This window comes from Schistocerca piceifrons, chromosome 4 (genome assembly GCF_021461385.2).
Source record: "Schistocerca piceifrons isolate TAMUIC-IGC-003096 chromosome 4, iqSchPice1.1, whole genome shotgun sequence".
In the NCBI taxonomy this organism is placed as follows: domain Eukaryota; kingdom Metazoa; phylum Arthropoda; class Insecta; order Orthoptera; family Acrididae; genus Schistocerca; species Schistocerca piceifrons.
Window position 1 is genome coordinate 81,579,382 of NC_060141.1, and position 15,046 is coordinate 81,594,427.

At 40.7% G+C, this 15,046-nt stretch overlaps 1 protein-coding gene across 1 annotated transcript in view; it reads left to right on the forward strand.

The window, feature by feature from the left end:
• The window catches only part of LOC124795072 (pinin-like), a 374,148-nt gene extending 359,606 nt beyond the window's left edge, over positions 1-14,542 (forward strand). The window contains exon 3 of the mRNA XM_047258884.1: positions 13,301-14,542. Within this exon, the coding sequence (XP_047114840.1) occupies positions 13,301-13,632 (332 nt within the window). The 3' untranslated portion in view covers positions 13,633-14,542. The remainder of the gene's footprint in view (positions 1-13,300) is intronic.
• Positions 14,543-15,046: the final 504 nt, after the last annotated feature.

Below are 15,046 nucleotides of genomic sequence, written 5' to 3' on the forward strand. Positions count from 1 at the left end.
GCGTCAACATTGCTTGGCAACATGCCACACGGGCAGCCATGTGGTCGTCCGTCAGCATTCGTGGCACCCACCTGGATGACACTTTTCGCATTTTCAGGTCGTCGTGCAGGATTGTGTGCACAGAAACCACAGAAATGCCAACTCTGGAGGCGATCTGTTCAACAGTCATTCGGCGATCCCCCAAAACAATTCTCTCCACTTTCTCGATCATGTCGTCAGACCGGCTTGTGCAAGCCCGAGGTTGTTTCGGTTTGTTGTCACACGATGTTCTGCCTTCATTAAACTGTGGCACCCACAAACGCACTTTCGACACATCTATAACTCAATCGCCACATGTCTCCTTCAACTGTCGATGAATTTCAATTGGTTTCACACCACGCAAATTCAGAAAACGAATGATTGAACGCCGTTCAAGTAAGTAAAACGTCGCCATTTTAAGTATTTAAAACAGTTCTCATTCTCGCCGCTGGCGGTAAAATTCCATTTGCTGTACGGTGCTGCCATCTCTGGGATGTATTGACAATGAATGCGGCCTCATTTTAAAACAATGCGCATGTTTCTATCTCTTTCCAGTCCAGAGAAAAATAAATCGGAGGCCTTAGAACTTGAATGCACCTCGTATTGAAGAGACGTTGTAGAGCAATAACCACAGAACGACTGCTGAGCTGAAGACAGTCATTCACGAGGTCATCGGTAGCATCGATGTTCCGACACTTCAGCGGGTCGTGCAGAATTTCGCTATTCGACTGCGCCACATCACCGTCAATGATGGTAGGCATATCGAACATGTCATAACCTAAACCCGAATATCTGTAGTGACGTTTACATGTTGAATGAAGTGTCTGCACGCCTTAATTTGTGACTACTTTACGTTTTTTCATGCAGTTCAATAATTGTCACTCTGTATGTCGCAAATGTTAGACCTTTTCCCATTAGCGAGCCCATTTTACATTTCTTGAACAACGTTCATGAGTTTCAAGCGTAGCTGAAAGATAGGTACTAGAACTTAAAATAAGAAAGTGACTGACACACTTACACTACAGACGTGCTACAGACGTGAAATTTAACCAACATGAAGAAGATGCTGTGATATGCAAATGAGTAGTTTTTCAGAGCATTCATACAAGGTTGGCGCCGGTGGCGACATCTACAACGTGCTGACATGAGGAAAGTTACCAACAGATTTCTCAAACACAAACAGAAGTTTGCCGGCGTTGCCTGGTGAGACGTTGTTGTGATGCCTCGTGTAAGGAGGAGAAATGCGTACCATCACTTTTCCGACTTTGATAAAGGTCGGATTGTAGCTGTGATGTGCGTACTGTAAGACCAGACGAACGTGTGGTTCCTGAAGAGGGGCAGCAGCCTTTTCAGTAGTTGCAGGGGCAACAGTCTGGATGATTGACTGATCTGGCCTTGTAACACTAACCAAAACGGCCTTGCTGTGCTGGTACTGCGAATAGTTGAAAGCAAGGGGAAACTACAGCCGTAATTTTTCCTGAGGGCATGCGGCTCTACTGTATGGCTAATGATGATGGCGTCCTCTTGGGTAAAATATTCCGGAGGTAAAATACTCTCCCATTCGGATCTCCGGGCAGGGACTACTCAAGAGGACGTCGTTATCAGGAGAAAGAAAACTGGCGTTCTACGTATCTGAGCGTGGAATGTCAGATCCCTTAATCGGGCAGGTAGGTTAGAAAATTTAAAAATGGAAATGGATAGGTTATAGTTAGATATAGTGGGAATTAGTGAGTTCGGTGGCTGGAGGAACAAGACTTTTGGTCAGGCGAATACAGGGTTATAAATACAAAGTCAAACAGGGGTAATGCAGGAGTAGATTTAATAATGAATAAAAAAATAGGAATGTAGGTAAGCTACTACAAACAGCATAGTGAACGCATCATTGTGGCCAAGATAGACACGAAGCCCACGCCTACGACAGTAGTACAAGTTTATATGCCAACTAGCTCTGCAGAAAACGAAGAAATTGAAGAAATATATGATGAAATAAAAGAAATTATTCAGATAGTGAAGGGAGACAAAAATTTAATAGTCATGGGTGACTGGAATTCGGTAGTAGGAAAAGGCAGAGAAGGAAACGTAGTAGGTGAATATGAATTGGGGGTAAGAAATGAAAGAGGAAGCCGCCTGGTAGAATTTTGCACAGAGCACAATTTAATCATAGCTAACACTTGGTTCAAGAATCATAAAAGAAGGTTATATACATGGAAGAAACCTGGAGATACTGACAGGTTTCAGATAGATTATATAATGATAAGACAGAGATTTAGGAACCAGGTTGCAAATTGTAAGACATTTCCAGGGTCAGATGTGGACTCTGACAACAATGTATTGGTTATGAACTGTAGATTAAAACTGAAGAAATTGCAAAAAGGTGGGAATTTAAGGAGATGGGACCTGGATAAACTAACTAAACCAGAGGTTGTACAGAGTTTCAGGGAGAGCATAAGGAAACAATTGACAGGAATGGGGGACATAAATACAGTATAAGAAGAATGGGTAGCTTTGAGGGATGAAGTAGTGAAGGCAGCAGAGGATCAAGTAGTTAAAAAGACGAGGGCTAGTAGAAATCCTTGGGTAACAGAAGAAATACAGAATTTAATTGATGAAAGGAAAGAATATAAAAAAACAATAAATGAAGCAGGCAAAAATGAATACAAACGTCTCAAAAATGAGATCGACAGGAAGTGCAAAATGGCTAAGCAGGGATGGCTAGAGGACAAATGTAAGGATGTAGAGGCTTATCTACTAGGGGTAAGATAGATACTGCCTACAGGAAAATTAAAGAGACCTTTGGAGAAAGGAGAACCACTTGCATGAATATCAAGAGCTCAGATGGAAACCCAGTACGAAGCAAAGTAGGGAAAGCAGAAAGGTGGAAGGAGTATATAGAGGGTCTATACAAGGGCGATGTATTTGAGGACAATATTTTGGAAATGGAAGAGGATTTAGATGAAGATGAAATGGGAGATATGATACTGCGTGAAGAGTTTGACAGAGCACTGAAAGACCTGAGTTGAAACAAGGCCCCGGGAGTAGATAACATTCCATTAGAACTACTGACAGCCTTGGGAGAGCCAGTCCTGACAAATCTCAATCATCTGGTGAGCAAGATATATGAGACAGGCGAAATACCCTCAGACTTCAAGAAGAATATAATAATTCCAATCCCAAAGAAAGCAGGTGTTGACAGATGTGAAAATCACCGAACTATCAGTTTAATAATTCACGGCTGCAAAATACCAACGCGAATTCTTTACAGACGAACGGAAAAACTAGTAGAAACCGACCTCGGGGAAGATCAGTTTGGATTCCGTGGAAATATTGGAACACGTGAGGCAATACTGACCCTACGACTTATCTTGGAAGCTACATTAAGGAAAGGCAAACCGACATTTCTAGCATTTGTAGACTTAGGGAAAGCATTTGATAATGTTGAGTGGAATACTGTCTTTCAGATTCTGAAGGTGGCAGAGGTAAAATACAGGGAGCGAGAGGCTATTTACAATTTGTACAGAAACCAAATGGCAGTTATAAGAGTTGAGGGTCCTGAAAGGGCAGCAGTGGTTGGGAAGGGAGTGAGACATGGTTGTAGCCTCTCCCCGATGTTGTTCAATCTGTATATTGAGCAAGTAGTGAAGGAAACAAAAGAAAAATTCGGAGAAGAAATAAAAAGTTTGAGGTTCGCCGATGACATTGTAATTCTGTCAGAGACAACAAAGGACTTGGAAGAGCAGTTGAACGGAATGGATAGCGTCTTGAAAGGAGGATATAAGATGAACATCAACAAAAGCAAAACGAGGATAATGGAATGTAGTCGAATTAAGTCGGGAGATGCTGAGGGTATTAGATTAGGAAATGAGACACTTAAAGTAGTAGAGGAGTTTTGCTATTTGGAGAGCAAAATAACTGATGATGGTCGAAGTAGAGAGGATATAAAATGTATACTGGCAAAGGCAAGGAAAGCGTTTCTGAAGAAGAGAAATTTGTTAACATCGAGTATAGATTTAAGTGTCAGGAAGTCATTTCTGAAAGTATTTGTATGGAGTGTAGCCATGTATGGAAGTGAAACATGGACGATAAATAGTTTGGACAAGAAGAGAATAGAGGCTTTCGAAATGTGGTGCTACAGAAGAATGCTGAAGACTGGATGGGTAGATCACATAACTAATGAGGAGATATTGAATAGAATTGGGGAGAAGAGGAGTTTGTGGCACAACTTGACTAGAAGAAGGGATCGATTGGTAGGATATGTTCTGAGACATCAAGGGATCACCAGTTTAGCATTGGAGGGCGGCGTGGGGGGTCAAAATCGTAGAGGGAGACCAAGAGATGAATACACCAAGCAGATTCAGAAGGACGTAGGTTGCAGTAGGTACTGGGAGATGAAGAAGCTTGCACAGGATAGAGTAGCATGGAGAGCTGCATCAAACCAGTCTCAGGACTGAAGACCAGAACAACAACAACACTTTTCCGACTTTGATAAAGGTCGGATTGTAGCTGTGGTGTGCGTACTGCAAGACCTTCGGTACACACACCATGAGATTATTTGACTTGTCGCTCTAACGAAGTAGGCGAGTGTCAGCAATATGTCTCGTGGTCTTATCGTGGCGTGTTTATCTTCTGCCGTTAGGTCAGACGTTAGAAATGTCACTTGCGCGCTTAGAGTAGCAGATTCACGGTGACAAACTTTAAACAGAACCTGATTAATTTTCGCACACATTTATTAAAATAATAACAAGCATGAAAATAACTTAACTTGGTTCTGGATGCTATTTCCAATTGACAATCTGAAGTTCCTTTGGTCTTGGCACGTTAATCTTACTCTCACATATCTCTGATACTTGACAAAAGTGTCTATACATTTATCTTCATGGATATGTACAGGGACATGGTAATCTTATTAGGCGCAGACTGAAACTTGACTACAGACTAATGCAGACTAATGCAGACTGATTAATCGGAGGTCTGTACACTCGTTATAATACCTTACGCGTTCAGGTATCACCGCACGAGTGTGATCCGCGAGGAGAAAAGGTTCTACGTTAGCAGCAATCTCATTGGCTGCATTACAGATTAATACGCGGATCGGCGTAAGCAGAATTTGGTCCGTCTTTATGGCAGCGCCATCTCGTAGTGCGGACGAGCGCTGCGCCTGCGCTGTTGTGCTTAGAGGGGCGCGCTCTAGTGGGAAAGTTGTGTACGCGCTGACTACGCGGAACTATGTACACAACAGTAGCCTATCGCAATTGCGGTTTATCGTATCGCGACACTGCTGCTCGCGTTGGTCGAGATCCAATGACTGTTAGCAAAATATGGAATCGGTGGGTTCAGGAGAGTAATACGGAACGCCGTGCTGGATCCCAACGGCCTTGTATCACTAGCAGTCGAGATGACAGGCATCTTATCCGCATGGCTGTAACGGATCGTGCAGCCACGTCTAGATCCCTGAGTCAACAGATTGGGACGTTTGCAAGACAACAACCATCTGCACGAACAGTTCGACGACGTTTGCAGCAGAATGGACTACCAGCTCGGAGACCATGGCTGCGGTTACCCTTGACGCTGCATCACAGACAGGAGCGCCTGCGATGGTGTACTCAACGACGAACCTGGGTGCACGAATGGCAAAATGTCATTTTTTCGGATGAATCCAAGTTCTGTTTACAGCATTATGATGGTCGCATCCGTGTTTGGCGACATCGCGGTGAACGCACATTCGAAGCGTGTATTCGTCATCGCCATACTGGCGTATCACTCTGCGTGATGGTATGGGGTGCCATTGGTTACACGTCTCGGTCACCTCTTGTTCGCATTGGAGGCACTTTGAACAGTGGACGTTACATTTCAGATGTGTTACGACCCGTGGCTCTGCCCTTCATTCGATCCCTGCGAAACCCTACATTTCAGAAGGATAATGCACGACCGCATGTTGCAGGTCCTGTGCGGGCCTTTCTGGATACTGAAAATGTTCGACTGCTGCCCTGGCCAGCACATTCTCCAGATGTCTCACCACCTGAAAACGTCTGATCAATGGTGGCCGAGCAACTGGCTCGTCACATTACGCCAGTCCCTACTCTTGATGAAGTGTGGTATCGTGTTGAAGCTGCATGGGCAGGTGTACCTGTACACGCCATTCAAGCTCTGTTTGACTCAATGCCCAGGCGTATCAAGACCGTTATTTCGGCCAGAGGTGGTTGTTGTGGTACTGATTTCTCAGGATCTATGCACCCAAATTGCATATTGCACATGTCAGTTCTAGTATAATATATTTGTCGAATGAATACCCGTTTATCATGTGCATTTCTTCTTGGTGTAGCAATTTTAATGGCCAGCGTTCCCCTAGTGGGACGGCGCCTGACGTTTGGTGACGGGTGGCTTATATACGGTAGCCCGTGACCGCTATAAGTCAAGACGCCACGCCCCTCCTATCCGCATCCTCCACCGAGGATGACACAGCGGTCGAATGGTCCCGGTAGGCCACTCGTGGGCTGAAGACAAGAGTGTGCCTTGACCGTCGTATCTCACAGTGGGATAAATGTATTAAGAGTACTGCGATTAGTTTTAAAATAACAAACAGTTCACTTTTTTTATCCTCTGTCTGGCTTTCATTAGACTGCCTGTTATACATAACAAACGTTGGTGGTGGAGGGAGAATGGGGGAGGATGAAAAAAGACAACTGCTATTGCGGTCAATACTGGAAGTGAAAATGATGACTACTTATGCACAATAGTAATTTTAAAAAACTAAATTACAAGACTACAACCACATTATGTACTCCAAAACAGACTAACACAGAAGGAAGTGGGTTGTCCAGTTGAAACGTACTTCAGCTAACCAGCGTATAACTTAAGAAATACATTAATGGTTCAAGTGGACTGAAACTTATTATGTGACATTATGTTTGTCTAAGACATGAAAACAAAGACTGTAAAGTATGCAATAATAGGCAAAGATAATATCGTAGAAAATATTGCAGTGTTCTAAGTTTCTAAGACACTGCATGTGCTCACTTCCGATGTTAAAAATCAATGCTTGCCCGTATATGATCTCGTTTTCAGAACTGCCATGTCCACTGTTAAATAATCGGATATGGTACATGTTGAAACTAGCAGCACTTGAGAATGTTCTGTAAGGCCGAAATTGGCCAATTTTGAGAGTTTCAATAACGTAAATTCCTGAAACCAACAGCCGAGACGAAACTTTACTATGTCCTTCAACAAATTCTTTCAACAAGTATATATTCTATAGTACCCCATATGAAAAAGTTATCGATAATAGTTTATTTTGTCATATTTACGAGAGACCTTGCCTTCACACATAACTCCCATTATATGTAAATATATTGTTGTTGTTGTGGTCTTCAGTCCAGAGACTGGTTTGATGCAGCTTTCCATGCTACTCTATCGTGTGCAACTTCTTCATCTCCCAGTACCTACTGCAACCTACATCCTTCTGAAAGTGTTCAGTGTATTCATCTCTTGGTCTCCCTCTACTATTTTTACCCATCACGCTGCCGTCCAGCACTAAACTGATGATCCCTTGATGCCTCAAAATATGTCCTACCAACAGATCCCTTCTTCTAGTCAAGTTGTGCCACAAATTTCTCTTCTCCCCAATTCTATTCAATACCTCCTCATTAGTTATGTGATCAACCAATCTAATCTTCAGCATTCTTCTGTAGCACCACATTTCGAAAGCTTCTATTCTCTTCTTGTCCAAACTATTTATCGTCCACGTTTCACATCCATACATGGCTACACTCCATACAAATACTTTCAGAAACGACTTCCTGACACTTAAATCTATACTCGATGTTAACAAATTTCTCTTCCTCAGAAACACTTTCCTTGGCATAGCCGGTCTACATTTTATATCCTCTCGACTTCGACCATTGTCAGTTATTTTGTTCCCCAAATAGCAAAACTCCTTTACTACTTTAAGTGTCTCATTTCCTAATCTAATTCCCTCAGCATCACCCGATTTAATTCGACTACATTCCATTATTCTTGTTTTGCTTTTGTTGATGTTCATCTTATATCCTCATTTCAAGACACTCTCCATTTCGTTCAGCTGCTCTTCCAGGTCCTTTGCTGTCTCTGACAGATTTACAGTGTCATCGGTGAACTTCATAGTTTTTATTTCTTCTCCGTGGATTTTAATTCCTACTCCGAATTTTTCTTTTGTTTCATTTACTGCTTGCTCCAATACAGATTGAATAACATCGGAGATAGGCTACAACCCTGTCTCACTCCCATCCCAACCACTGCTTCCCTTTCATGACCCTCGACTCATAACTGAAATCATGTCTCTGTACAAATTGTAAATAGCCTTTCGCTCCCTCTATTTTACCCCTGCCACCTTCAAAATTTGAAAGAGAGTATTCCAGTCAACATTGTCAAAAGTTTTCTCTAAGTCTATATTTGCTAGAAACGTAGGTTTGCCTTTCCTTAATATATTTTCTAAGATAAGTCGTAGTGCCAATATTGCCTCACGTGTTCAAAATTTATACGGAATCCAAACTGATCTTCCCCGACGTAGGATTCTACCAGTTTTTCCATTCGTCTGTAAAGAATTCGTGTTAGTATTTTGCAGCCGTGGTTTATTAAATCGATAGTTCGGTAATTTTCACATCTGTCAACACCTGCTTTCTTTGGGATTGGAATTTTTATATTCTTCTTGAAGTTCTGATGGTATTCCGCCAGTCTCATACATCTTTCTCAGCGGATGGTAGAGTTTTGTCAGGGATGGCTCTCCCAAGCCTATCAGTAGTCATAATGGAATGTTGTCTACTCCCGGGGCCTTGTTTCGACTTAGGTCTTTCAGTGCTCTGTCAAACTCTTCACGCAGTATCATATCTCCCATTTCATCTTCATCTAAATCCTCTTCCATTTCCATAATATTGTCCTGTAGAGCCTCGCCCTTGTGTAGACCCTCTATATACTCCTTCCACCTTTCTGATTTCCCTTTTTGCTTAGAACTGGGTTTCCATCTGAGCTCTTGATATTCATGCAAGTGGTTTTCTTTTCTCCAAAGGTCTCTTTAATTTTCCTGTAGGCAGTATCTATCTTACTCCTAGTGATATACGCCTCTACATCCTTACATTTGTCCACTGGCCATCCCTGCTTAGCCATTTTGCACTTCCTGTCGATCTCATTTTGAGACGTTTCTATTCCTTTTTGCCTGCTTCATTTACTGCATTTTTGTATTTTCTCCTTTTATCCAGTAAATTCAATGTCTCTTCTGGATTTCTATTACCCCTCGTCTCACTCCCATCCCAACCACTGCTTCCCTTTCATGACCCTCGACTCATAACTGAAATCATGTCTCTGTACAAATTGTAAATAGCCTTTCGCTCCCTCTATTTTACCCCTACCACCTTCAAAATTTGAAAGAAAGTATTCCAGTCAACATCGTCCTCTTGATTGTACTTGATCCTCTGCTGTCTTCACTATTTAATGTATCAAAGCTACCCATTCTTCTTCTACTGTATTTCTTTCCCCATTCTTGTCAATCGTTCCCTAATGCTCTCCCTGAAACTCTCTACAACCTCTGGTTTAGTCAGTTTATTCAGGTGCCATCTCCTTAAATTCCGACCTTTTTGCAGTTTCTTCAGTTTTAATCTACAGTTCAGAACCAATAGATTGTGGACAGAGCCCACATATGCCCCTGGAAATGTCTTACAATTTAAAGCCCGGTCCCTAAATCTCTGTCTTACCATTATATAATCTATCTGAAACCTTCCAGTATCTGCCAGTCGTGGTGACCGAGCGGTTTTATGTGATTCAGTCCGGAACCACGCGACTGCTACGCTCGCAGGTTCGAATCCTGCCTCGGGCATGGATGTGTGTGATGTCCTGAGGTTAGTTAGGTTTAAGTAGTTCTAAGTTCTAGGGGACTGATGACCTCACATGTTAAGTCCCATAGTGTTCAGGGCATTTGAACCATTTTGAACCTTCCAGTATCTCGACGCTTCTTCCATGTACACAACCTTCTTTCATGATTCTTGAACCAAGTGTTAGTTGTGATTACGTTATGCTCTGTGTAAAATTCTACCAGGCGGCTTCCTCTTTCATTCCTTACCACCATTCCATATTCACCTGCTACGTTTCCTTCTCTTCCTGTCCCTACTATCGAATTCCAGTCACCCATCATTATTAAATTTTCGTCTCTCTTCACTATTTGAATAATTTCTTTTATCTCATCATACATTTCATCAATCTCTTCGTCATCTGCGGAGCTAGTTGGCATATAAACTTGTTCTACTGTGGTAGGTTGGGCTTCTTAACTATCTTTGCCACAATAATGCGATCACTATGCTGTTTGTAGTAACTTAACTGCATTCGTATTTTTTTATTCATTATTAAACCTACTCCTCCATTACCCCTATTTGATTTTGTATTTATAACCCTGTATTCACCTGACCAGAAGTCTTGTTCCTCCTGCCACCGAACTTCACAAATTCCCACTATATCTAACTTTAAGCTATCCATTTCCCTTTTTAAATTTTATAACCTAATTTCTGATGTACAGGAAAATTTCTAGTGATTTCCAATCATGGGATGTTATTCTAATGGTCTTTTGGTCACAAGTGACAGAGAAATTAACTAATAAGATCTATGAAACTATATTCAGGTATATAATGCTCAAGCTCAGTAGAAATATCCATATTGATGCAAAAGATACATGGTTGCCAAATTTTTCGTTAATAGTTCTAATAAGCATTTGTGGCCTGACAAGGGAAAACAGCTGAAGGGACTGGGTTTTAATTTTCGGTGTATGACCCGAAATATCATTAGCCGACATCGAACATTTATGTCCGTGAGGTCTCGAATGCCATAGTTCTGCATACACCATATCAGTAGGTGTTTATATTATTTTGTGTAGCTTCTTTTGTCTCGCCCCTACTTGCCTGTTTCATTTTATCGTGTTCTGTTATCGAGTCTCAGTTTCAATCGTGCTTACTATGGGCACAAGGCTGTCTAATTTGTTATTTGTTTCGATGATTAAAGCTTGAAGCTACTGTCACTGCTTCCTGAGCTAGTGACAACAGGGCACCATTCCAGTTATGCCCCAAAAAATAAATCAACAACATTAATTAACTTTCATCACTCCGATTAAATGAAGTATCGCACAACGGATAACGCTCCCTGACACGCTCATCAGCCAGTATATGCAGTATAGAGGGAGTAGAAATTTGCTTTTGCCCATAAACTGTTTACGTTCAGCTTTTGATTCTGGCTTAATTTCTTTTAGTCATTTAATTATCCTCCTGAATCAAATACAATCAATTACTGGGAATTTATTTGGACTAGGGATGATTGAAGGTTTCCTTCATCATATTAAGGGTAACACAGGGATGTTGCTATACAGAATTTATTTCTCAGATTGACATTCACATTACCGTTTAATCACCCCTTCAGAGTAGGAATTTTACATCGGCAATGCTACGTGTAATAATTCCCAATTGGGATCAGTCTTGGTCTCCAAGAGTCGTAGATCATCACACTATTAGGTGGCAGGAAGGTCTCATATAATGGAAATCTCTCACAACACCGAGTTCTCACTGCTATACAAGATACTTTCTATATTGAATACTACAGTGTGAATATCACTGTAGTGGGAAGGATAAGCATCGGAGATCAGCAGAGTGTGGTTCTGACTATCGGATCTCAAAACAACGTGACACACTCAAAATTCAAGCAAAATTCACCACACATAATGCTTGCGTAGCAAAGCTATAATGATTCTGATATTCACTGTACTGCCATTGCATCCTAAGCCCCTGTACAGTGCACAAAGCATTCGTAGCCACACGTGGCAGAACAAGTAGTACGATAACAGATCACAAGGAAAAAATGAAAAATAACCATCATTAATCAATAAAATACTCTCACTAAACTGTTATTTTCCTTATCAATGATGAACATTAATAAAGAACACACACTAACGATACGTCCGTTTATGTCCAATCCAGCAGCTTTTCCGCCATATACTATTACGTAACTACAATGATTTCTCATAGCTAGCGTCCATTACCAGCGAGGACGTGAACCGTTATTCACCTCTGAGTCAGAAACAAAATCCATGAAATGTTAAAATTTATCCCGTTAAACTGGCCTGATTAAAGTTCTAACATATACAACAATTATTAACAGTGCGGCCGGCCGGTGTGGCCGTGCGGTTCTAAGCACTTCAGTTTGGAGCCGCGTGACCGCTACGGTCGCAGGTTCGAATCCTGCCTCGGGCATGGATGTGTGAGATGTTCTTAGGTTAGTTGGGTTTAAGTAGTTCTAAGTTGTAGGGGTCTGATGACCTCAGAAGTTAAGTCCCATAGTGCTCAGAGCCATATGAGCCATTTTTATTAGCAGTTCGTAACAGACCGTAAAAATACGAAACTTTAGAGCTTAAAGTTTCTGTATGTGTTCAACCTGAGGTGCACTCAACAGAATCACACAAAGAAAATAGCATCAAATCCAAATAATGGTCATAAACCCCACGGAGATGAATGATTTTATCTAATCTCGTAACTAAAGAATTTTGAAGCACTTACTTCCAAACACAAAGGTGCCACGCTTAGAGCCAGAAACATACTCTACAGCTGTCGCAGCTACTCTGTTACTATCATCTGAATTGTCACAAACACGAAAAGTACGAATTCGAACATTTTTCTACTATAATATCTTTAAATAATATGTTTCAAGCGTCATCCAAGATAATACAGCTCATCTCTCAGCTAGTTTTCTTACTATACCAGTACCTAGACGTGGAGACATCCTCACTCTGAGCCCTAAAGTGGCTCAGCCATGGCCGACGTCTTACAGTTTGAACCACTCGTGAGTGGTTTCCTGCTGACGGGACTGCCTGACGCTCTCTAAATTATCGATACGTTATGAAAACCTCTGCAAACCTCTTTGCTCAAGTTTGCCCAAAGATTTCTCTTCTCAAAACAACCACCGTCCATGATTAGTTCTGTCTTTTCTACAACTGCAACAATCACACTTTCATTCATCATTTTCATGGGAATGTAAAGAGGGGACCTAGAAAATATGACTACTAAAATGAAACTCAGTTTAAAGGCATTTTCAGATTCAAATGGCCATTGTGTGAGCGAATTATTTTGCGTAGCTTCTCGTTGTGCAACCACAAACTCCTATGATCGGTATAACAATCTTTAATGTTATCACCCCGAAGGGCTTAAATGGAGCACGTGACTAATACATCATTATGTTTAATAATGAAGATATACATGAGTCACATGTTTTTATTTATTATTTGCAGGTACATCGCCGAACGAGCTAAATACGGAGAACCCACAAAACATTACGGTTGCTGTGGGCCAAGAGACAGGATCTACAACTACAACGGAGAAACAAATTTCGGATAAATCTACAATTGCAACAGAGAAAACAAATTCTGGACAAACCTACAACTACAACAGTCAAACAAATTTCGTAAAAACGACTTCAGTCAAACATACAACTACAACGGAGACTCAAATTTCGGGATCCTGTCAACATTTTCGGGAGCGAAACATGTGGGAGAACATATGTTACGTTTACACCATATGTGACAACGTTGTGGTGGATTATAATCCTGTACCATGTGTATAGGAAGATCCCAATAGCAATGTGAAGGTTTGAATAAAAACGTAACAAACAAAAAAATACTGGATTCGTCAAGTGGTCTCTGTGATATTTTGCTAACAACAAGACACTACATTAATTCTAGCTGTCACCAAGTAAATGCATGTGGGAATAATTTACGCAGCTGATGATTACAGTGAGAGTGGATATCATCTTTATGCTGTGCTTACCTAACATCCTTCAAGGGGAGGCAAGTCTTAATTGAAATGTCCCTGGAGTCGTCAGTATGCCTGTAAGGGTACTCCAACAGATCAAGAAGCATTTGTAATTTCTGAAGAAAATTCAGTCATCCTTCACCACCAGGAAACAAACCATCCTAGTCAGCAGCTTAACAAATCCCACAGCCGCATTGCAAACGCCAATTTTACCAAGAAATATAATGTCATTAAGCATATGAAAGTAGTCACGGAAATCTATTCCATGAGTTGACATTTAGTGCGTTCAACTTTTGTGGTACTGTACAATTCTTTCTTGATGTTTTCCTATTATTCTTTCCGAAGAATATCTCCGAAGGACCATCACGACTTAATACCTGTTACTTTTCTTCTGTTTTATCATTGAAAATGTGTCGGCTGAACCTTACATAATCATATAATTACCTTATATGTTTTTTTAAAATTCCTGAAAGACATTTATTGATGTATGTTTAATAATGAAATACAATAATTAATTTTTATGGTGTTTAACGGCCGTATCAAAGAGATAGGTGTTAAGCGTTACAGCTTTTTCCGAGGATATTACAAATGCATACCTGAGGTTTTCCTTCTTGTACTTTAGTAAGCTTTCTGTCACAGCTGCATGAGTCACCAATACAATCCAAACAGCGATATAAACATAAAAACTTATGTTACAGGAATCAAGCAATTAAATCTTTTGGTTTGTGTGATGTAAGAAGTGGAATTTATATTGCCACCTGTCTCTTTTCACTACTAACTACATTTCACTCTTGAAGAGAATTTTTCGTAACAGTATGTTTTTATTATTTGTTAATGTTTGCTTGGCTCTCCAACAATATTCTGTAACGTTCTGTGAAAGAAACGTTTCATTAAATAAGTTTTGCCTTGAAATTAAACGAATTTCATTCATTAATTTTTGAATTTAGTCTTTAATTTGTCTTTATTTCCCACATACGATTACCACTGAGTGAGTGCATATGGTTAGCTGCAAAAATTAACTTTTTGATATGAACAAATTCTTACAATTAATTTAATTGTTAGCTTTTGCTCCGGTTTTGAAACTGAGATGTGATTAATTTCACTAAGACAGCCCAGAATCAAGCAAAACGTTTGTCATGACTGCCTACAAATTTAGAGACAAAAACGATTTCTATGTTATTCAGTTTCTGAAACCACATTAGTTTTAATATTACTAAAATGGGGCG